Source organism: Manacus candei, unplaced genomic scaffold (assembly GCF_025592945.1).
Source record: "Manacus candei isolate 608988 ecotype Guabito, Panama unplaced genomic scaffold, ASM2559294v1 h1tg000014l, whole genome shotgun sequence".
Lineage (NCBI taxonomy): Eukaryota > Metazoa > Chordata > Aves > Passeriformes > Pipridae > Manacus > Manacus candei.
In genome coordinates this window covers 76,212,796-76,236,178 of record NW_026138062.1, presented here as the reverse complement: position 1 = coordinate 76,236,178, position 23,383 = coordinate 76,212,796, and the positions used below count along the sequence as shown (strand labels likewise).

General features: G+C 42.4%; 1 protein-coding gene across 3 annotated transcripts in view; it reads left to right on the top strand.

The window, feature by feature from the left end:
• Positions 1–23,383, top strand: part of CRYBG3 (crystallin beta-gamma domain containing 3) — an 86,573-nt gene that overhangs the window by 60,529 nt on the left and 2,661 nt on the right. Inside the window, exons 13-21 of one of the 3 annotated variants that reach the window (XM_051781129.1) lie at positions 2,568–2,710; positions 4,266–4,392; positions 5,415–5,447; positions 9,380–9,489; positions 10,017–10,143; positions 17,775–17,914; positions 20,781–20,904; positions 22,376–22,534; positions 23,148–23,307. In XM_051781129.1, coding sequence (XP_051637089.1) covers positions 2,568–2,710; positions 4,266–4,392; positions 5,415–5,447; positions 9,380–9,489; positions 10,017–10,143; positions 17,775–17,914; positions 20,781–20,904; positions 22,376–22,534; positions 23,148–23,307 — 1,123 coding nt within the window. Of the gene's footprint in view, positions 1–2,567; positions 2,711–4,265; positions 4,393–5,414; positions 5,448–9,379; positions 9,490–10,016; positions 10,144–10,411; positions 13,318–17,774; positions 17,915–20,780; positions 20,905–22,375; positions 22,535–23,147; positions 23,308–23,383 lie in introns of those variants that run through there. The other 2 variants (XM_051781130.1, XR_007903434.1) reach the window with 2 other exon arrangements.

Below are 23,383 nucleotides of genomic sequence, written 5' to 3'. Positions count from 1 at the left end.
CTTATGCACACACTGTGTCTCATGGAGGGCCAGTTCAGCCAGACTTGTATTTTTTCTGCTGGAGCATCACACCAGGTGACCTTGGCTGTGTTGGCTTTGAGGTCAGCCCAGACCTGAAAACAATTCAGCCTGGCTCACAGGGCCTGAAGCTGAAGCTAATGAGCCTCGTGTACCTGAGTCAGCTGCAGGCAGAGTCGGATCAAATGTCTTTGTGTTGTGCTCCCAGAGCGGGGAGTGTGGTCCAGAGGCACGTAAAGGCTCTTCAGAGAGCAGGGTACAGCATTCCTCATTAGCCTGTGTCAGTCCCAGCTCCCTCAATGGGGTTTAGTGCTCTGCAAAGCTATTCAGATATTCCTGCACCATGACACTCAACATGACAGGTTCCACCAGAGCCTGTTAGCACCAGGAAAATCCAACCCCTGTTTCTGTACACATGGCAGTGGCTGCAGTCAAGCTGAGGCAGGAATTTCATTTCCTGACAAATCTGGAAGGTTAGGCACTGCACACAAACAAGGGATTGCTGCTGGTGAAGATGTTCACAGGCACACTGCAAGAGCTTCCAGGTTTTAGCTGTCTTACGTATTTCGAGAGCTAATGTGGGGATTTGGGGAGTGTTTTGAAAGCAGAGACAGAAAGATCTTGTGGGATTGGTTTTTTCCAGCTACTGCCAAGCTCCATTATCAGCATCTATATTGAACACACCACAGTCAAATACAGAGCCTGTTCCTGAGGGCAGGCAGCAGTTTGTACCTTGTGCTGGTTTGGGGGACAGTTGCATTTACTTCTTTTCTTCGGTGTCAAGTTGAATGTGTGAAGCTGGGATTTTGCCCATGGCTGAGTGAAAGAGCAAAGTTTCTGAGTCTTTTTCAGAGTATGTTGCCTTTGGAGCTTCCCCACTAATGTTTTCAAGTCTGCAATGATTTACCTCGCTCTGAAAGTCTTTTCTTATAGAAGTATTTCTCCTATTGCTTATTGTAAGAGAAACTGTAGTGGAAGTTTAGGCAGGAAAGAATGATGACTGAATTTGAAACATGCTTTAAATGTAATTTGACTTGTGAATATATTTCAGTATTTTAAATGTAGTCAAAGAAATTCTGTGTAGATTTGATCTAAATGACTTCTCAGGTACTTTTATAAAGTTTCTGCTTTAGGACTGTTAAGAGTAGCTGTTTTCCATTTGCACCAATACTGCACTGGTTTGGTTGTTTGTTTGTTTTCCAGAAAAGTAGTCTGAAGCTGCAGTTGTTCATGATGATTTTGTCGGACCTGGTACTTTAATTTCTAGTGTATACCTGAAATAGTTGCAACTGTTTAAATAAATTAAAGAAGGAGGTGGTCAACTTAGTAAGAAAACCAGTTTTACTACATAATTTGTTCCATTACCTTCTAGTGTCCTGTAAACAATGCAGAGAGCTGGAGTTACATCAAGTGTTTGTTCTAAAGTTAGTTTTCATAATTCCTTGTGATTGTATCCTGTCCTCTAAAGAGCCCAGCCAAAGGAGTCTGGCTGCATCTTTGGTCTGGCCCTAATTTCCAAGTGGGTTTTGACAGTTATAAGTTTTTGTTTTCTCAGTGTAGCCTGCAGCATATTGCTCTCTGGTTGGTAACATTGAAGTGCTACAGCAGTAAGTATTCAGTGTAATAATTCCTATGGTGTCCTCATATGTTTGTGGATCTCTGTCAGCCACATTGTTTGCTTGATAGCCTTTATTTCTTGTTCGAAACACTTACTTAGCTTCAACTTATTGTAACATTGCTGAATGTTTGAGAAACACTGAAATTCAGTTCATGGTTTATGTTAAAAGTTAAAGGAATAAAGTGAATGGATTGTTGTTTTCTGTTTTCCCAAGCAGTGACTGAACTGCGCGCTTAGAATTTCTAAGTGGTTAAAAAGTTGAAGATTTGAAACCCAAATTCAAATAATCTGAAGCTCTGCAAGTAATCTGGTCAGGGAGCTAAGCCAGCTGATAGCAGAGAGCAGTGTCACACAGCTATGTAAGAGGGAACATGACAGTGTTAAGCAGGATTTATTAATAGCTGTAGTGATTAGTCATGCCGCGGATGTATCCAAAAAGTACAAATCCCTCATGCTGGAAAGGTGATCTTACCCAGTCTTTTCCTCTCCATGGTTATTGCCATGTTGCTGGGAAGGGATGAGGAAGGAGAACTTGAAGTAAAAAACTGTAGTCGTGATGATACTTGGAATAGTCATTTTTGAAGTTGTTGGAAGATCAGTTGTTGGAAGATCCACAACTCTTCTCTTGCCCACATGGGCATCTTTGCACTCTCAGTCATCCTCAGAGAGGAAAGGATGGTGCTGAGGGGCAGCAGGTTCTTTATCTCTTCAGTGGAAACCACTGAAGTCCATATCAGATTGCCAGGCTGCCAGTTTTTACAGAACTTCGATGCCAAAATATCCCTTAAAGATCCACAGAAGGGATCCAGGTCCCTTCAGTGCTTTATGAAACGCTGTCTTTCTGGCTGTAACTCTTTTCCAAAATGTTTTTTGTTCTGAAGTGTTGCTGAACTGTGACAGCCTGTCTTCTGACTCCTTTGCTGCCTCTTAGGATTTCATAGAGTCATCAGTGGCACTTTTTCAGTCTGATGATGAAGATGGGAAGGCATTAGACATCACCAATGAAGAAATCCCGGATTTGGAGAAGGCTGGATTTGGCCCAGAGACGAGATCTATTCTTGTGAGGAGTGGAGTGTAAGTCTACTGAAATACATGGAGGGAACTCTTCAGTATCTTTGTGCAAGTTTGGGTGCATCTTTTGACAGAATGTGTTTCACATGCTACAGGTGGTAAACATTTGGAGGAGAAAAATGTTTCTTTATGTTTCCTTGGTGAATGGAAGGGGAAAAAAATAACTTTAGTTTTCTGTAGCTCTCATGCTTGTACCTTGATTTGGATCTGGACATTCTTGTTACTAGACAAAGCTTGTGATGTTCCTCCAGAGGTGTCACTGTAGTTTCATTATAAAGGAGCTTTGGGAGTAAAACAGAAGAGAGATTTTAGGTATGTTAAGATTTTGGGACAGGTAGAGCCTCTATAGAAAGGATAAGGTGTGCTGTATTTGTAAGAAAGTCAGACTGCTGGCACTGAATGTTTTAATTTTATAGAACTGTTTTAACTAAAAGGAAGGGTTAAACCAAGAGGTGTGGAAGAGTAGCTGGCTCAAGCTGGTACAGTCTACAGGGTGGACCTGGCTAACATGTGGTGTGCATATGTAAAGTTCAGAAGGAAAATAAACAAGAAAAGAAAGAAAATAAGTAAGAAAGGTAAATTAGACCACCTGCAGTGTCTGTTGACAGACAGACATATGTGGTATTAACTGATGGAGCAAGGACAAAACTCTAAAGTGCCAGAAGCCTAAAAATTAATGTGGGGGAGCTAGAATGCTTGGCATGAAGTAACAGCTCTGATCCAGCAGATACTGCAGAGACTGACAGGGAGGATAAGCAGGGGAGTCACCCACTCCATGGGAATGATGGAGTAGGCTATTACATGGAAGGCAGGGTTACTGTGCATGAAAAATAATATCAAATGCTAAAACATAAAAGATTTATGGGAAAATAGCACTATGGAATCGTGGGTTGAAATTCCAGACTTTTAATATTAATTTTAAAAGTACAATATTAACATTGTCATACCTACCCTAATGGTGATGGTGATAGGTTTCAGCAGCTGTTAAGTGAGACTAAGAAGGCTTCAAATTTAGGATGGGGAGCAATAGTGGGGGACTTGGAACTACTCACACAGGGGCTGATTATTAGTGTCTCACGAGGATAAAATACAAGAATGAAAGGCTGCAACTCAGTTTGGAGAGGAGGGATACAAGTGAGAACTGCAAAATCCTGAGGGTTGTGAGACAAGTTCAATGCAGTAGCATTCCCAGAGTCTTGCATGACAACAGTTGAAGGGATGCTTTACAGAACTATGTGATACTGAATATTCAGTTGAGAGAGATTCGAAAACTTGTCAACTAAATTTCTTTCCTTCGTGTTTCTTGTTTCTGAGAAAAGCATCATCTCATGTTGAGTGTATATTTGATGGAAAGGCAGAGACCCAGAGCTGTGTGTTTGTCAAACAGTGTTTGCAAATTAAGAGCAGAAAATCAAAGGTGTGACAGTTTTGTCTCCTCGGGTTTAATGTTGCACTGTCTGTCAGATGGGCTTTTTGTTGCGTTTAACTTGCTAGCATTGTCATCAGACTGCACAGAAAAATGTGATGGTTTGGGGTTAATTTTTGTGTCATTCTCCAGGTGGGTGGCATATAAGCAGAAATATTTCTGTGGAGAGCAATATGTATTGGAGAAAGGAAAATACAAATGCTTCCTTGACTGGGGAGGATCCAGTAAAATCATCATGTCAATTCGACCTGTGAAGTTGGTGAGTTACCAGAACTTGTTAAGGGGGAAACTTGAAAGAAGTGAGGCCTTTGGAGTCCAGGACATTCCATAATAATTAAACAGGACAACCCACATTATAACAACTTGTCTGTTTATTTGGAAACAACTTAAAGACCCTTGTAAATGACATCATGAGTCTGTTCAGACTTAAATGGACACTGTGGATCTTTCTATATCTTGAGAAAATTATCAGGGAAACCTCAAAAGAAGAACTTCTCTTTGGCAGACTGCATAAAGGGAAAGAATAACCTGGCCGGGAAAGATTAATTTGCTTTAAAACATAGTAATTTATAATGCCTAATCAATAATGGATATAAAAATACTTGAGAATTTATCTGACCTATGTTGTTGTTGCGTAATAGAAATCTGATTTTTTTATTATTATTATTTTTATACTGAAATATATGTAATACACACAGGGAATAAAGACAGGAATATTTTTAATCCATTATTCAATCCAAGGTAATGTAACTTGCCCAAGCAGATTAGTGCCAGAACTGTCAAAACCCAAATGCAAAGCAAAGACAATCCTCAGTAATAAGTATTAAATAATAATAAGCAATAAATAAATAATAAGTAGTAAATTATACTAATGCACTGAAAATAGGAAAGGAACATTTAACCTTATTTTGAAGATCACGTGTTTAAAGAGCTGTTACAGTCATCTGTTGTTTTTAATTCTGCATCTTTTCAAGAAACAGCCTCAAAAACAAATGCAGAGACATTTGCATGGACTCTAATCCACATTATACGAACTAATTAATGCTGATGCAACTTCTCTGTGTGAAAGGCACTGAACAGTCAGGCAGGTAATCGTGAGCTTACAGGCAGCTGATGGCAAAAATGGGAAAGAGAATTGTGCCAAGAGCCTGGGAAGTGTGTTTTTTCTCTGCTCTTGGGTTCATAATTAACGAATTTCAGGAACTTGACATGTCTCCTAGGAAATTAATTGTAATTGATTTGGGGGGTTTTTAACATATGTGTATGTATTTATTATTGCAGGAACCACTTGGAATGAATGAGCCTCCACATTTGGTATGTTGACATTATAATACTGTCTTTAGTCCTAAGCTACATTTAATAATTAAATAGAGGCAATGTTGAATATCTTGCTTCAGATGATACCTCAGTTACTTCAAATGATACCTTAGTATTATCATTTCATACAGCAGATCACTGATGGATAGATAGATCACGGTAGATATAGAAAGGTTAAGTTTGCTGATGTTCTGCTCTTTGCTTTATTCCAGATCATACCCTTTAGTATTCTGTCCTCAAAAATGCAAGCAACCCAATAGGTTTTGACTGACTTTGGGTCTCTGTAGCTTTTTATTTTCTTCTTCTTCCCTTCCTGTTCCTGGAAAGTCTCCCTCACATCCACTCGTCCTCACGGCAGATTTTCGTTCCGTTCTTTTGCGTTGTGTCTGGTTTGTCACTGCTGTGTTCACGGATGAGGTGAGGATGAAAATACAAACTGCAGAAAATTGAATTGCGCTTTCCAAACCTGCAGATGCATCAACAGAATGGGTTTTTTTAGTCTTGAGTGCTGGTAGCTCTGCTTTTCATAGTCTCTTTAAGGAGCAAGGTAACCCCGTGGTTACCTTTTCCTCACAGTAATATTAAGACCTTAACTGAACACATCCTGGTTATAATAAATCTGTGCTAAATCTCTTCTATGATACATTCTGACAATTTCCCTGAAAGTTGTATCTGACTTGGTGATAACTTACAATGAGAAAGTGGTCCCTATAACTCACTTTTAGTCTCAAGATTGAGTTAGTTTGGGGTTTTACACTTTCGGTCCTTATCTTTTGAGGTTACATTCCATTAATGGACCTTTGTGTTATCTTTCTAAAAACAAAATCCTACGCTGTGCTTGTCACCACACATGGTCTGTGTCCCCTGCAATGTTCTGTCCCAACAGGGCTCTCCTCCCTTCCAGCATTAGTTTTTTGATTTGTCTTTTTGTGTCCTTTTTGTGTCCTGGTGTGGGTGATGATGGGAGGGGCTGCATTGCTCTCTCTGTGACATGCTTTTAATTAAGCAAATTTGGAAAAGTTTATTTCAAGAAACATGACATTATTTTTCAGACAAAAGAGACTTTAAAGTTTGCTGAAACAGAACCGTTGAGCTCTAAGTATTTTGTCATCTGGACACAATTTTGCTCTTTCTTCCTTGGATGGGAAATAACATACACTGTGTTGTTTAGCAGGTGGACCACACCCTCCTTTTTCCCCAAGTATCCTAGTTCAATGATTTTATGATTAACCCAGGACTACAGGAAGTGTTTCCTGTCTGAAGACATAATTGGTGCATTATTTTAGTCTTAAACACTGACTTCCTGCCAGACCTATTCACATGGCAGTTTGCAGCCAAATCCAAAGACTTACAAGAATATATTCACAGTAAGGCCTTGGTAAATGCTACCAGATAAAATAACCACCTCACATCAAACCAGAGGGGTCCAAACAGTTGAAGACAATTTTCTTTCCGTCTTCAATTCTTCTATTTTTTCAGGATCTCCCAAAAACTGTTGTTTGAGTGCATTACTTCAGTCTTGCAGACCTTTAAGATCAATTCAAGCCTTCGAAGTTTCAAGAAATTGTGCTTTATAGTCTTTTTATTTCCCAGAAACATGAAAAAAACCTGTGTGTATGTATATACACACAGAGTCACCTTTAAATACTGACCTGTACTGGACTGTGGTTTGCCTCTTGTGTTCTCTAATAACAGTCCTAACACCATTTGTAAAAAAATTACTATTGTGATTTATCACAATCCTGGTTCTCATAGGATTCCACCCCAAAGCTAAGGAAGGAAGAACATCATTCATATCCCTACAGCTCTTATAGGAGGGGAAATAATTTGAGTAAGTTTTTATGGGAAAACATTTAATCACTTATGATAAGTAAAGGACAGTCTTTTGGATAAATATGAAGAATTTCCTATTCAGAGTAAAATAAAAGCTTTCATCTATCCAGCAGTCTTTTGGTTTGGAACTTCAAAGCATGGTGCATAGGAGCTGGCAGGGCCTTAAACATCCTGATGTTTGAGCCTTGTATAAGCCATATATTGATTATTTTCAATGATGATACATTCTCCCACTTTTAATAAGCATGTATCTGAGCTAAGAGAAGTGTTTTCACTGTCTACAACAGTGCGTCTTCTTTTCACTCCTGTGTTTGGTTGCTCATCAGAAATTGAAAAGCAGCTAAATTTTCTTAAATTTCTCAGCAACTCCCCTGACCTTTTCCTCCTGCCAGGCTCCCTAATAAACCATGGACATACAGTGTCTGAAATCACTGACTCTGCAAAGCCATTTCTTTTATTTATTAAAATGAAGCTTGGTTTAGCCCAGCAAGAACAAAGCCTCTTTCAGTAGCAGCCGACTTGTACAGATGATTTAGGAAGCAGAGATAATTGCTGTGATACCTTATATTTGTATTTTAATGTGTTGAACTTTTAGGAAGCAAAACCTCATATAATGATGTACAAACCCTGACAAACCAGAGGTTGCTGCACTCTGGGGCTAATTGCAGATGCTCAGTGTTTTCACTGAGGAATCACTGCTTCACCCCAGCTTTTGTCAAATTAAGACCATCACTTATTATTAGATACATTCTATATTAAAATGAGTTGTGGATCTTTTTTAAAAACCTTGCATAGCACATGGCCTATGAAGGAAAGGGGTGTGTGTGTGTGTATATATATATATATATATATTCCTTTTTGTAAAGAGCTTTTAGATGAGTGGGTAGAAAATACTATGTAATTACAGCTTAAATGGATGTTTTGTGACATAGCAGTGTGATTGCATTTACAGAAAAATCAGTTACACTTTATTTACTGTATTGTAGCTGATCTGTGTTCTCCAATTAGCAATTACAGCATGTAAGGCCAGGTTAAGCCTTTCTTGTTGTTTCTAACAGGAAACATATTCATTTGTTTTAAAAACATAGATTGAGCTTTTCCATAAAATCATTTACTGATACTTGTGTTTGGCTTTCTCAATCTGTACTGGCAAAAGCATTTGATTTCTTTTCTTTGGCAGGAAGCTTGGCCAATTTGGGGCATGAAGGGGGAAGTAGCTTTTGCAACAGCCATCGTGTTTTTCTTCCATTACAGAATATGAGCTATTCTCTTGATACAGTTAAATTTTTCATTCTTTTCCAGCCTCTCTTTCAGGCTTTAAATTGAAATTCATCTCAGTTACACAGTGGCAGCCCAAGGGTGCAGAATTTTGGGTGACTTTGCTGTAGATCACAGCCTATATCATACTAGGTTTTTTCTTTTATTTTTTTTTTCTGTTTTCCTCTTTCCTTTTACTGCAGCACTTTCAGCCTTGTTGCTTTTCAGGGTGAATTGGTCATGTCTTACTGGTGGGGTGTGGTCCAGTGTGACTTGTAGTTCTTCACCATGACATCTGAAGTTCAGCCGAGCTGTTTTCATGAGTTCCCAGTTCCGTCAGGAATTCTGAAATTAAAAACTACCTGCTATCACTGTGGTCACAGAAGTTTTCAAGGCACTTTGTCACCAGTAGATCCGTGTCTTTTGACCATTGCTTCCCCATCTTGTTCTGCACACTGGATTGCTGAGCTGCAGTGGGATTTAACTGCAGCTCAGGGGTCCTTCATGTGGATGAGAACAGCCTTCAGTCCTGTCCTTCTCCTTTTGCTGGGCCCTCTCCTGCTGCAGTGGAACTTTTAACACTTGATAACACTGCCTGCCCTAGCATCACTGGGGAGCATCCTGTACCAGTCCCAGAGATGATAAATTACTTGATCTTTCTAGAAATAAAGCAGCAATAGAAATGTAAAAGATTCCTTAAATGAGAAGTCATTCTGTTTATTGTGTCTTTATGAATTGAATGGATACTTCTGTTAGAGTACAGCTTTCTCTGTTTACATTAATGATAATGCCTTCATTTTCCTTCTAGTCATTGTTTTTGTTTTGTTTTGTTCTTGTAGCTCAAAGCTTTCAGTAATACACATTTCCAAGGAGCATGTATAGATTTCACAGCAGAAGTTTCTGATTTTACATCATTCATACCATGTTCTTTTAAGGTTCTTCAGGGATGGTAAGTCTGTTGTTTTACATGCCACCATTTTCAGTGATATGAATTTTTTTTTTTTTAGAAACCTTACTAAATTTCAGGCAACTGAAAACACGTAACACATGCCCATCATATTCCATCGTGTCTTAGAGCCTTTGTCTTGCAATGCATCTCAGTAACTCTCATCCTGTCCTTGCTTTGGGTAGAATGCATTTTGCTATCCCTGTGGGAAGTTTGCACAGTTACTGTGATTCTTTTTTAAACTCCAATTAGAATTTATTCCAGATTTTGAGAACTTGGTACAGTAGAAGTGTCTGCATTCCCCTCGCATCGTTTGACTCTGGAACTGAGGTTTCTGTACCACATGATGTGATTTTGCTGCTTTGGGTTGCTTCATAGCGTAGCCTTTGAAGTCACCTTACTTTTAAGCTTGACAAGAACAGAGAAATTTTTTATTCTTTGTGTCCTTAGCAAATCTTAAGTCTTGAAAAAAACTTGCTGTTAATAAGCAGCTCGAGCAGCTTATCTTTTCTGTTTCATTATTCTTGCAGTTGGCTCCTGTGTTACGAAGGGGAAATCACTGACAATCACTGTGTACTGGAAGAAGGGCTCTACGTTGACCTCAGTTCCTGTGGCTGCCCGGCTGCTACAATCAAATCCCTCAAGCCTATTCAATATGTAAGGGCTCTATTGGGAAAAAAATAATAACATTTTAGAACTCTTTTCCTAGTCAGATGTCTCAAACGAGTGCTTGTGGTATATAGAGGAAAGAGTGAAGTTTGTTTTCTTGGCTTACAGGATTTTCTGGGTTCAGAACAAGTTGGGCTGCGTGCACTCATGCACGTGGTCACTTGTAGGTGTGTGCTCTTGGGTGTTCTGGGCTCAAAATTGCTCTGTTTTGTACAAGTTGCACTGGTTAACATTTTTCTCACTGGTCCTGTGGCAGGTTCACCCTGGATGGGCACTGGGTGCCCCCAAGGCCACTTTATCCTTATCCCTCCTCAGCTGGACAGGGGAGAGAAAATACAGCAAAAGACTCGTGGGTTGAGGTAAGGGCAGGAAGAGATCACTCAGCAGTTACCATCACAGGCAAAACAGTCTGAGCTTGGGGAAATTAATTTGTTACCAATCAAATCAGAGTAGGACAATGAGAAATAAAACTAAATCTCAAAAACGCCCTCCTTCCACCCCTCCCTTCTTCCCTGGCTTAACCTTACTCCTGATTTTCTCTGCCTCCTCCCCACAGCAACTCAGGGGACAGAGAATGGGGGCTGCAGTCAGTTCATCACATGTTGCTGCAACTCCTTCCCCCTCAGGAGGAGGACCCCTCACACTCTTCCCCTGCTCCAGCTGGGAGTCTTTCCCACAGGATACAGTCCATCAACTTCTCCAGTGTCAGTCCTTCCTTGGGCTGCAGTTCTTCACAGACTGCTCCAGTGTGGGTCCCTTCCACAGGGTCCTCCCAGCAAAACCTACTCCAGGATGAGCTCTTCTCTCCATGGGGGCACAGGTCCTGCCAGGAGCCTGCTCTAGCCTGGGCTTCCCACAGGATCACAGCCTCCTCTGGGCATCCACCTGCTCTGGTGTGGGGCCCTCCATGGACTGCAGGTGGATTTCTGCTCCACCAAGGTCCTCCATGAGCTTCACTCTTGCAATTGAAGTGGCTTCTCTGCCCACCTCTCTCTAGCAATTGCCACCAACTTCTCCAAAACTCTTCGTCCTCCCCTGATCACAGAACACGAACTCAACCTATGTGACATGTGTCCTTCAGTGTAACCCTCATGAAGCTGCACTTCAGAGATTACTCAATTCAGGGGTTTTTTTTCACATATGAAGTCTTTTTTTTTCATTTGTGAACAGATTTTTAAAACAAAAGCAAAAAAAAAAAACCCAACCCCCCAGAAAACAAACAAGCAAACAAAGCAAGCAAAAAAAAAAGATACCAAAAAAAACCCCACCAAGCAAACCTAACCACCAAAAGCCACGGGCATGGTGGGAAGGATGTACAATTTGAGCTTGAGAGCTGGACTTTTCACTAGACTACACAGATACAGTGACTTCAGTGGAGCTATAGCTTCCCACCTCACCTGCTGAGAGCCTGGTTTTTAAGTTGGGCTTTTGGACACTGCTGTGCTAAATCAGAGTGAAGTATTAACATGGAATAGTAGGTCTCATCCAATCCCCCAGCCTGTAATCTCACAGGGAAGTAACTATGCAGTTTGGCATAGTAGGAAACTGCTGGCAGCCCTTGATTACTGAGGGCCAGGCCCTGGAAGAAGTGTGTTTGGCAGGCTGTGTGTGGGAAGCTCACATGTCTTCCTCTGCCTTGTGAGAGGCTTGCACCTCTTAGCTCAGTTCCTCTCTCTCAAATAGGAGCCCTCGTGTTTCACAAAATCAGGGCACTACACAGCATAAAACGCTGTTGAACCCCACCTGTTTCACAAATAGCAGTGCCCTCAGTGGCCCCGAAGTCACTGTGAGTGCAGATCCCCCAGGTCAGGGCTCCCAGGCTTTGTGTGGCACCGACGTGATGCCGGGCACGGAGCAGTGGGTTCCATCCGTGGTCAGGAACAGCCGCGGCTCATTCTGTGCATTGTCCACAAAACACTGTTCCTGGAACAGAGCCCTCTTTATTACAGCATATTTCTGTTAGCTCATTCAAGAGAGAAGCAATGCTATTCCCAAGTGGAGCTGTTGTGTAGCTTTATTGAATTCTTTTGTGGCCCTGGGAACCCCTTCCATTATTCGGCTTTCAATTAGCAGACCTAAGGTGTGTCTCTCGGTTGCTTATGTGTGAGAGGGAGAACCTGTAACCCCAACACCAAGCCCTGAATGTGCATTGTCTCCTACTCCACTTTTCAGTGAGATGAATTTGCTGCGTGTCTGTGAAGGACTCCCGCACTGTGGTGGGGAGCCATGCATTGCTGTGCGTGAGGTTTCTGCATCCCAGATGTTCACCAGGAGAAGAGGTCCATGTGTGGCACTGGCAAAGGGGAAAAATAATATGCTTTTAGGAGTACAAAGGCCAGCTCATTACCAGCCTTTGGGAACAGTCCAGGCCTGTTCAGTGGTGTAGGTGTGGTCCAGCTGTATGTTTTAGAAGTAGATTATATCAGCCAGTTCTTTGCGATAGGAGAACAAAATGGGCTGGAGAAAAACGGGGGCATGGGATTTGGGTATTCCCTTGCTAATTTGCAAGATTGTAGTGATAATTAACTATATGTTACCTTGATTTTTGTACAGCTGAGTGAAGTGTAAAGTGTAACTTACTGAGTTTTCACTTCAAAGCTGTAACAGTTTGAGGGGCTTATTTAGATGTCAGCTGCTGCAGGATTTCTGGGCTCCATTTTGGAAGCAGAATTTGAGGATTAACATTCCTTATTTGCAGTACTCCCTCACGGCATCGGTGGGATTTTGTGACCTGACGGAACAGCACTGTAAGGTGGCAGTGGAATTTTTGTGACTAAGGAAACAGCACTGCCTTAATCCATTTGAAACAGCGAAGAACTTCTGCAAAGCCTTTACTTTTTTTTTTTCCAAAAATAGATCAACCAATTGAAGATGAGGAAAGGATTTGAGGGAATCGTTTGTTCTATGGAAAATGCAGCTTTCATGCAAACAAAATGTTTGCAAACAAATATAACAAATGTTATATGCTTATTCTCCAAGGACTATAATACTCAAACTAAATCTTCAGGAGGCCCTAGCTGTTCTTTTTTCCTGCTGTTCCATTTTGCTCAAACTTAGAACGATCTGTTTTGTCCTTCTTGGAGTGTTTAGGAAAAGTTGTAGGTTAACAAGAGGATAGAAAGAAGGAACACAGCAAATGTGTGCCTTGATAATGAGTGTGTTATGTCCTTTGGTTTTGATATTCTGTGAGGAAAAAATAGTGGTGTAATACTGCAGGTTTCCATTCCTGCATCAGCAAGGACTTGCCTTTTGTGTTTCCATGGGTTCGTGGAAAGGAAAGCAGCAAAAGAGTGGGTGAAGTCAGCTGTGCCATTTGTAGGGCCATGGTTGCTTATTGGGGAATTTACCCAGTGTTTGTTGCTTGAAGAGGTTATTTTTCTGGGATAGTGACCCTTATGTTCTTGCAATGGAGAGCTTTAGTGCTACCTTTTCTCAGACAGGCTGTATTGTCAAACTCCCCGTCATATTTGCTGTGATTTCCGTGGACAAGAATATTCAGTATTGTTGCAATGAGCACTTAGTTTTCCTTCTAAAGTGTTAACAGCAGTCCTTAAGTTAAACCAGTCTCAATGTTTCTAAAATCAAAAATGAGATCCAGGTTGTAGGTTGTGCAATGCTTTTTTTGTTTGGTTGCTTTTTTGCCCTTTTCTTTTGAGGCATTCCTTATTCTTGTTCTGATCAACTATGACAGTTCTTGTATTTCTGTATTGATTTTCTTTTTCTAAGTTAAATGCAGGTGTTAACCAATCTTCCCAGCATTCCTGTGAGGCCAATAATGAAATCAGATACAGGAATGAATTGGTTTCCCAGGTCCAGGCAATGATTCATTCTGTGTAGCTGGGACTGGACCGTGCGTGTTCTGTTGTCCAGCACTGTGTTCCTCTCCCTCAGCCAGGCATCCATCCCACACTGAAGGGAGTAGCCAGGCAGTAAAGACAGTTGTAAATGATGAGTTAGCCAAGGCTGAAGTGTAAGATTTTCCCATGGATGTTGCAATACAGCTGTGGAGGCTCATCCAGTTCAGACTCTGGCAAATGCTGTTTGCAGAGCAGCAGGTCAGCACAGACACGAAGTGGGGAACTGCACCAACCCGTGCCATGATTGAGTTAGTCATGCTTTAGGCTGGCCCCATGGACTTCTTTCTTTGGCATTATTGTGCTTTGGCATCAAAGTTTGCAAAATCTAACTTTGCAAAAAAAAGATGTGAGGAAAAACATGTTTTGGCTGAGCCCTTTTCAAAAGGGCTCTATTGGTAATAGTTTTCACAGCATTCATAATGCAAAATTATCCATATGTTATCCATACCTAAATATATAGTTTTTGTTACAGGCACATGTGCAAATTCACCTGTGCAAATGATTTTCAGTTCCAGTGCCCTTTGGTCAGCTGCTTTGTGTCTGCACACTGCTGCTTTACAAAGCACCTAAGCTTTGCACTGCAAGCAAAAGGCATTTAAAGGAAGCTCGTCTTGAATGGTCTTTGTTTAATATCAAACACATCAGGCTTGCATTGTGTTTTTTTCTGAACTAGTAGAGTATAAATATCTGTTCTGAATTGTGAAAAATTTGTGGTGCACAGCTTCTCTCCATTTAAAAAAAAAAAAAGGTAAAAATCATTAGGGGAAAGCCTGATCTGAGTTGAACTGCACAAGAGATTTTTGGTGTGTTGATTTCCATGGCTTACCTGTGTCATTGCCACTGCATCATGTGCTGTGTGAGCCACAGGCTACCACACCTGTTAAGTAAAGAATATCAGTGTATTTAACAGTTCACAAGGCTGCTCATATCTTGAAATGCTGTGTAAATATAACCTTTCTTCATCACTGGCCTTCTGAATATATTAAATCTCTTCAAGTTTCTCCCTGGACACTGGCATTAAAAAACAGAACAAGCAAAACCTCTTAAAATATTATTGGTGCTTGTTTAAGCAAAGGCACTTAGTTCCCCCACACATAAAGTAATTCTTTAGTGCTTTGTCATTCTCACAGTTGGCAAGTTTTTCCCAAAGGATGGCATTTCAGGTTATTTTCCTTGAAATAACTCTGAAAGGAAGCTGAGGTAATCCTGACCTAGACATGGGAATGACTTGCCAGGGAACGTGGATGACTTTATCTCACCTTTGAAATGGGAAACTCGGGTCCACCTAAGGCAGTGAGGTTGTCCCCTCTTGTATTCTCTGCCAGTTGCCCTTCCTCTGGCTCTTGGAGAGCCCCTGTCATCCCTGGTCTGTCAGGACTGGGCCTTCATGAAGAAAGCTGGTCCTTTGAGCCTCACAATTACCTATCAGTGGTGAAAGTTCCACCTGAAAATGGGTGAAAATGCTCCTCAGTGTTCTGCAGGGAAGGGTGGGAGCAGGATGCCTCTGTAGGAAGCATAACAGCATGGCCTCTAAACCTTGTTTTTTGCTGTTGGTAGTTTCCATGGAACTACAAAAACAAAGTCAGAGAAAAAAGCCAGGCCAAGTCACTGCTGCCAGCTGTTGGTGTATAAGGGAATACATAAAGTGAGGAATCAGCTCCTTGCTCTGTATATGGTTATGGAAATGTGAGAGCTCAGTCCTTGACACAGCAGCCTGTTTTCTGTCTGTGCCAGGTCAGTGGAGTCCTCCTGAGGTGTCACTGGGAAGGTGGTGTCAGCCCTTGTCACGGGCTGTGTGTGTGCCAGGGACACAGTGCCTGCTGCCTACAGACACACTGGGACTCTGAGCAGCTGGACAGGACATTCCCAGGCCATTCAGGTCAAACAGTCTCACCCCAGGACAGCTGGAGTCATTTCAGTTGACTCTGGAGTCATTTTAATTGACTCCACCAATGTGCTGTCCTGGTTCTTAGCATATAAATGGATATACTGTATCAGATAACTTGTCCATCTAGTACAGCATCCCTGTCTCTTGACATACTGAATATTGCAGCAGCAGGATAAACATTTAGGCTTGGGTAACAATGTCTGGCAACATGGATGCCAAAGGGTGTTTCTCATGGTCAGTAATGCCCTTGTGAAAATTGACCCTGTTGGACCTGTTCTGGACACCATTTCTGGTATCTGCTCAGGTGAAAGGCAGTGCCAAGACTCTTGCAAACAGGAGTGTGATGGTACTGCCCTGCTGAGCAGGGCAACCTGAGAAAGAGCTGCCTGTCTGCTGGTCTGGATTTCAAAGTAAGCCCTTAGTCACACATTGTAAATTTGACCCACCCCATCCAGCAGAAGGCACTTGGGAAGAACTGACATTCCAAAATAAGAACACTGCAGGTTTTAATCTCTTTCTGGGTTGTAACATTAGTTTTTTAGGAGTACAGTGAGCTTTAAAAATGCCTCTGATGATCCCCAGGGTCTTCTTTAAAATATCTCAGCAAACTCTCTGTCCTTGCAGTGTTGCATGACTTAGATTGTCCCTGCACTGCTTGGCAGAGGAAGACAACTTCTCTGAGGCAGATTCTGGCCAACCAGCTACATACCAAGTGCTCTGAGTCAGTGTCAAGTAAATTTGTATGTCCTGAATCACCACTGAGCTGTTCAGAGACACTTCACTACAATACATGTGCCTCCTCAAACATGAAAGTTAATTTCTCTTAATTGCTCGGTGCCTGTGTCAACTTTAGTTCAAGATTTTGCTTCATTCCTTCCACCTGAGGCCATATCTTTGCTGCAAGAGAAATCCTAACTTTTGCTTGAGCCAGCTATCTCAGGGTAACCTCTCCTAAGAACAAGGTGACTTTCCTGGAGAGGCTGATCAGAGGTTACCCAGACCTGTTCCCTCCTCCTGCAAGGGCTTATGCTTTTGGTTACAATACTCCCCTTATGGCTTTAGGTTAAAAATGCTGAAGAATTGTGCCAGTGTTCCTTGTGCTAAGGCACAGACTTAATGTATTTAAGTATTTCCTCTGTTTTTCTGCTGATCATATTGCTAGACCACATTTTCATGCTAACTGATCCTTTTATTTGCTTTCATAGGCAATCTATCAACTGTAGAAAAGGACATTAAGCAAAAAGTGTTTCAATTCTGCATGAGATTGAAGAGTTTACTAATTATGATGTTTCCTCAGGATAGTCAGGAGAAAAATAGGAATGCCTGTTAAAAACATTGAGAACTTTTTAGTTGACCTTTTTAACCTCTTGCAGTTTGTAGCTCTCTAAGATTTTTGCAGTGAACTACTGCTAATTGAAGTCTGTGGACACTCTACTTGTTATTTGCATCACTGCTTTAGGTGCAATCTGCAGATCACCCTGAGCACTGCTGGTGATGTGTTCCATCAGTAAGTAAATAACCTGGATTTATGAAAAGCAAAAACTTAGGCCCTGATGATACAAACCAGATCAAAATGATTTTTTTCAGATGCAGAGGCCTCTCTGCATCACAAAGTGACTCACTGTGCTTGGCATGTGTCAGTGGGGCCACCACACTCTGGTGACAAAGCCACTCATAAATGCTGTGTGTCCCAGCTCTGTGTGCTTTGGGGTTTTTTTCCTTCTTTGTTAAAGGGAGCATGATCTGACCCAAAAGCACGTGGAAGTTCAACTGAAGTGGGCAAATGTGTGCCTCATGTCTAACACCTGAAGTTAGACTATTCCTACTAAAACTTTGCTTTTTTATTTTTCCCTCTCTCCTTCCTCCTCCCCCAGGTTTTTGCTGAACCTTCCATCAGTCTGTTCACCCTGGAATGCTGCAAGGGCAGAGAGCTGCACTTCAGTGAACCTGTCAGCTCTGTTCTGAATGAGGACCTTCATTTTTACACTCAGTCTGTGTGGGTGAGGAGTGGACTGTAAGTATGGAGTAAATGTTCCTGTCAGTTTTGCACTGTAGGGACTAATACTGAACATGCATTTTCTCACCCTGTCCATAGGGTGTTTCACATTCTAACTTTGAGACAATATAAAATTCTAAAATGCAGTTGAATGCCAGACACACTTCTTGTATCAAGACCCAAAATCGAACAAAAACTCTGGGCAGGGGGTGTATTTCCCCTTGTAAGAATTGTCCTTTCATCTCTGTACAGTAATGACCAATAGAGCCTGTTGTTCAAGCAAGGAGCCAAAAGTAAGTTTTGATTGCTGACTTATAAAGACAGATAGTGTAAACTCAAACTGCCTTTATTGACTGGCTGTAAAATACCAGCTATAAACTGCAGTGATTTAAACCACTGCATTGGTTCAGTGAAGCTTGTTGTGCTGACTGGCTGCCAAAGAGGCAGCAGCTTCTGAGAGAAGCTCAAGGTGGATCTGACAGCTGGAACAGTAATTTGCTTCTGTTATTAGTTTAACCCTCCTCCCTGAGTGTGAACACACACCCAGGTTCTTCTATGAAAACTGTTTTACATCTGCAGGAGTGACTCTCTAACCTCTTCCACGTGTTGCCCCTTCACCTTTTGGAAAACCTCTCAAGTGTTCTGTCTCTGACCAGGTTTTCAGCCTCCACATCCACAGCAGCAACAAACAATTTGCAGAGTCTCATCCTGGCTGGAAACTGCTGTTCCTCTAACGTGACACACACTTCCTATGTTTCCCACCTTCTTCACACAGACAAGGCTGTAATTTTCTTGAGAGAATAATGAATATAAGCATCCCTACAGAGCTTTGCCAATTCACTATGAGTTCTAGTCCCTAACATCTGCCCCTTCCATCCTGAAACCTTGCTGGGAATATAGAGTGAATGATGATCTGCTGCTGTTGTCTTGAGGTGCCCCAGGTGAGGGTGGCAAACAGCTGCTCTTTGGCTGAGAAGTGCACACATTCCCCCTGATCTGTGTTAGTCTGGAGGGGGAAAGGCCTTCTTTGGGAGGAACACCTGACTGATTTCTGGTGGGAGTGTGTAAATCTCCATTCCTCTATGGAGATGTTGAGGTCTGAAGTTCGTCCTGTTGGGAAACATCCCTTTATGAGTTTTCTCTGCCCTCTCATCAGGGGTGTGGAACTGGAAATTAAATCCCTTTGCCCATGCATTTGGCTGTAAAGGAAGGGTGATGGCTTTAGGACCACATAGCAAGAAAGCACAGGAGAGTGAGTGCAGCCCTGCAGCCCCTCCTGCATCTTTCTGCTCATTACTGTGCATCCAAGCCAGGTCAGCTCCTTCCCTGTCTTTGGGAAGGGTCAGGGCAGAATGGCTGGGCTTCCTCTGAGTTGTTTGTGATGCTCCCTAGGAAGCAGACCCCCACAGCCTGTCCCCATCCCATGTGGCAGATAGGCAGCCTAAAGGTGTCAGGTGATCGTGGGAAGTCTGTGGGTTTGTTTGCCATATCTGTGATTAAGAGCTCAGGAAGGCGGATTTGGAGGTTTTTTAGCTCCTTGTCCCAAAGCCTGCTGTCAGCTTTAGGCAAATAACAAAGATTTACTGGCCACCTCAGCAATGGCACAAGCCTGGGCTGTGGCTTGGCAAAGGCTGCTGAGGTACTCTGAGATGTGGGACAGGAGGCACAGCCTGGTGAGAGCTGAGGTGAGTTCTGTCTGAGTTGCTGAAGGCCAAAAGCCCAACCTGGCTTCATCTGGTGATCACTGTGACAGTCTCTCCCCTCTCTGTTTCCTATAACTGTCTGCTTTGAAACTGCATTCCAAATGAGACTGTCCCGTGCTCCAAGAACAATGCTAACAAATGAATTCTCAGTGACCTGAGAGAAAACATTACAAGGAAAAAAAGTCAGGAATGGATTAGGAGGGTAAAGAACGCAGAGTAGTGGTCAGGCTGCTCTGGATACCTGTTAGTCAGGAGGGATGGGACTTCATTTGAGGAAAGGGATACAGCCTCATTGCAAGGCAGTTCACACTTTCGGCTCCATGAAGCCCTGAGCAAGGCTGGCTGTTGAGTTCCTCCAAATTATGTGCCATGGGAGAGGCAAATTCCAGGTGCTGTGAGCGCGGTGGATCTTTTCTCACTGACTTGCAGCTCACCCACCCCTCACGATCTTGGCAGCTGACCTGCAAAACAGGTAACCGGGGAAACCAGCATTTGCTTTGTGTCAGGAGGAGTTAAGGAGTCGTTTAGGATTCACTGACAGCACAACAATGTGCTATTGATACAAACAGAGGGGATCTGTGATCCTGAAGCTGCCCTTTGTAAGCAGCATTTACTGAGCAGATGCCCAGATAACAAGGGGGTCTGTATGTGCCAGTGGTGAGGGATTCAGCCGTGCCCATAGCTCAGATATATTCACTACAGGGAAGTCTGCTACAGCAGGGTGTAGGTTTTGGAGTAAACACTTGTTATTTTCAAACAGGTGGAATAGCTATAAAAAGCTTTAACTGTAATGAAAACATAGGACGAGATCCTCTCATAATTAATATGTACAACCAGGCAAAGCTGCACCTGGTGTGTGGCTTCCTAATTTCTTAACTCTGCCTGCTGAAACCAGCATTATTCCCATCTGGGTCCTCCTATTTGTGGAGAAAAAAATGGGGGGGGGAGATGGGGAGTGGAGTTTACAAATTTCAGGCAGAAAAAACAGAAAACAGGTCTCAGCGTCAACAGAAGGCAGTAAAACCACTGACATGGGTGGCATTTTGCAGCACAGAAATAGAGGTTTGACATGAGCACCACTGTGGAGAGGTTTGGGGTTTTCAGGAGCACAGCCCTGACCTGCAGTTTGGGTTTGCTGTGGTTAACATGAGGTCCTTCATGTCCTGTTCTCTGTATTCCAGGTGGATTGCGTACGAGGGATGTAATTTTTTAGGAAGGCAGATTCTGCTGGAGCCCAGTGAGATTTCAAACTGGAATGAACACAGTGGCTGGAAAGTAATTGGCTCCCTTCGTCCCATGAAGCAGGTACTGTAAGACTGTGTGAGGACAGGGGTGTTTTTGGTCAGGGATTTGGTGCAAAAGTATCAGCTCTAGCAGCAAGTACAGTGGTGTGTGTTGTACTCCTTAAATCAGGCCAAATGGTGACAGCCAGAAGGACCTACTGGAAGATTACTGAAGCAGAAAATTCCTCTTGTGGCAGTTATTGAGATCTATGTTCGCCTCCTAAAGGGAAATAATTCCTGGTTTCTTGGAGCCAAGTTTTGTTTTTCTGTATTGCTCATTAGCATGTCCTGGAGATGCTCTATTTTTACACTTTTGCCATAAAACAATAAAATGAGAAAACCAATTCCAGACTTGTTTCATAATTAACATAAATGGAAGCAAGAGCAAATTTTATTGTGCTGCAGCCTGGATTTCCAAAACAGGCAAAGTTCATGCAGTCCCACCAGGTTTTCCCTCTCTGCCTCACCCCAAGTAATGCCAAGTTCAACCAAATTCAAAGGTTCAGGTCTCAAAACCACAACATTCTTAGGAGCTTTGCAAAAGGTAGATGGAGAAGCAAGACTGAGATAAATGTCCCTAAATCAAGGAAAAGGAGATACAGTTGTGCTTCTCTGCCTTTCCAAGGCCCAGCAGGCCATCAGTGACACACAGAAGCTCCAGACCAGTCAAAGCAGGTGTTGTCACTGCCCAGCCTTGCAAAATGAGACAGGCTTTGCTCAGTGACTTCATAATTCCTTTTAAGGAATATATACACTATACTATAATAATAACTATACCCATTATGTTTATGGATGCTTGGTGGGAGAGAGGCTTTACTGCCTGCTTGTTTTAATATGGAAAAAAGGGCATTCAAAGCTCCCAGAAGAAAAACTGTGCTTGAGTTTGGGGTTCCAGCAGAGCTGCTCTTTGTAACTCCCTGCTCTTTATTTGCACTGAAATCAGGGAATGACAGAGCAAAAGCTCAAACCCCATAACAGCCCTACAAAATCCTCTTATTTTTTGAGTAAACTGAGTAAACAGGGATGCCAAGTCAGTATCCTGTTTTCTGTGTATTTTCAAAAGCAGAATGCATGTTCAAAAGTGGTTTATGTCTGCCATATACTCCAGTTAACGGGGGTTGAAGTTACTGGATACGAAACTCAGTAAGTTTTGTGTCCCAAGAATAAAAAGCCTGTGGAGTCCAGCCCACTGCCTGGCCTTGGAATGACTGAAATGCACTGAACTAGACATGTTTGCATACCCCAGGAATTAGGTCTATAGCCATAAATACATTTTTCTTAAAAAAACCTATCTGCCATTGCTGCTTAGAGCTGTGAAAGCCGCTTGCTGCTGCTTCACATGCACATTTCTAACAAAAAAATCAGTGAGCATCTTCTTCTGATACTGGAAATTGGACACTGTTTAGAAAACTGATGTGAGGTGGAGGGCAGGTTCTCTCACATCAGCTGTGGCAATCTCTGTGTTGTGACCCGCTCCCCTCACCCCCTCCCAGCCTGCAGTGTACCTGAGGGTGAGGAACCGAGCCCAGGGGCGGTACCTGACGGTGGCTGGGAGCCTGGCAGACGTCAGAGCAACCTCAGTGTGTGCATCCCCCTACAACGGCAGGAACACCCAGGTCTGGCACTACTGCAGGGGGCTCTTCAAGTCCAGGGTGAGTTTCCAGGTGCTGGAAGTGGGTGGGTTGTATCCCTGCTCTCCTCTGACCTTCACTTCTTGCTTTTACTCTAGGCCACCACTAACACCCAGATGGCTTTTGTTCTCTCTTAAACCAAAACTCGTAAAAAAACTACATCTTCTTACTATGTATAGGTCACTTTGATCTGTCTGCTTGGGCAAGTTGGGCTACTTCTCACATCTGTCTAATGGGACTGATGCTCCTGGAAGTAGAAACCAGTAGAAACCTGGTTTTGTCTAAAGTCGCAAGTTTAAGTTTAAAACTTTAAAGAGTAAAGAATTTATCTGAAAAGTAATGTGTGAACGGAGTAAGTGATTTTCTATTAATGCTGCCCTTGATAGTCTGCTCTTGGTATAAAAAAGGCTGATAATTTAACATAAAAAGCTGATAACATAAAAACCTGGAGTAGCAGAGACAATGTCTTTGATCAGGCAGCTGATCAGTTGCTGCATAATCTGCTCCTCACTTGTCCTCACTCCTTCTTACCAACTGCAGCACCATTTCCTGACATATGCTCAGTGCCTGAAACAAATCAGGCACAAAACTGAGGATTTGTGGCCTGGATCTCACCTCTCTTCTTGTTCCTTAGGCCAACAATGCCTGTCTAGATGTCATCGGTGGCAGAGACGTGCCTGGGGCCAAAGTTGCCCTCTGGGCAGAGCATGGGAAGGACAGACAAAAGTGGAGACTCAACGAGGATGGAACCATCAGTTCATACCTCAGTGAACAACTGGTCCTTGATATTAAAGGTATTTAAAAAACAAACAATCCCTAAACCTCTCACATGTTTTAGGTATGTTTTTTGATTAGGGTTAATTGCCATAT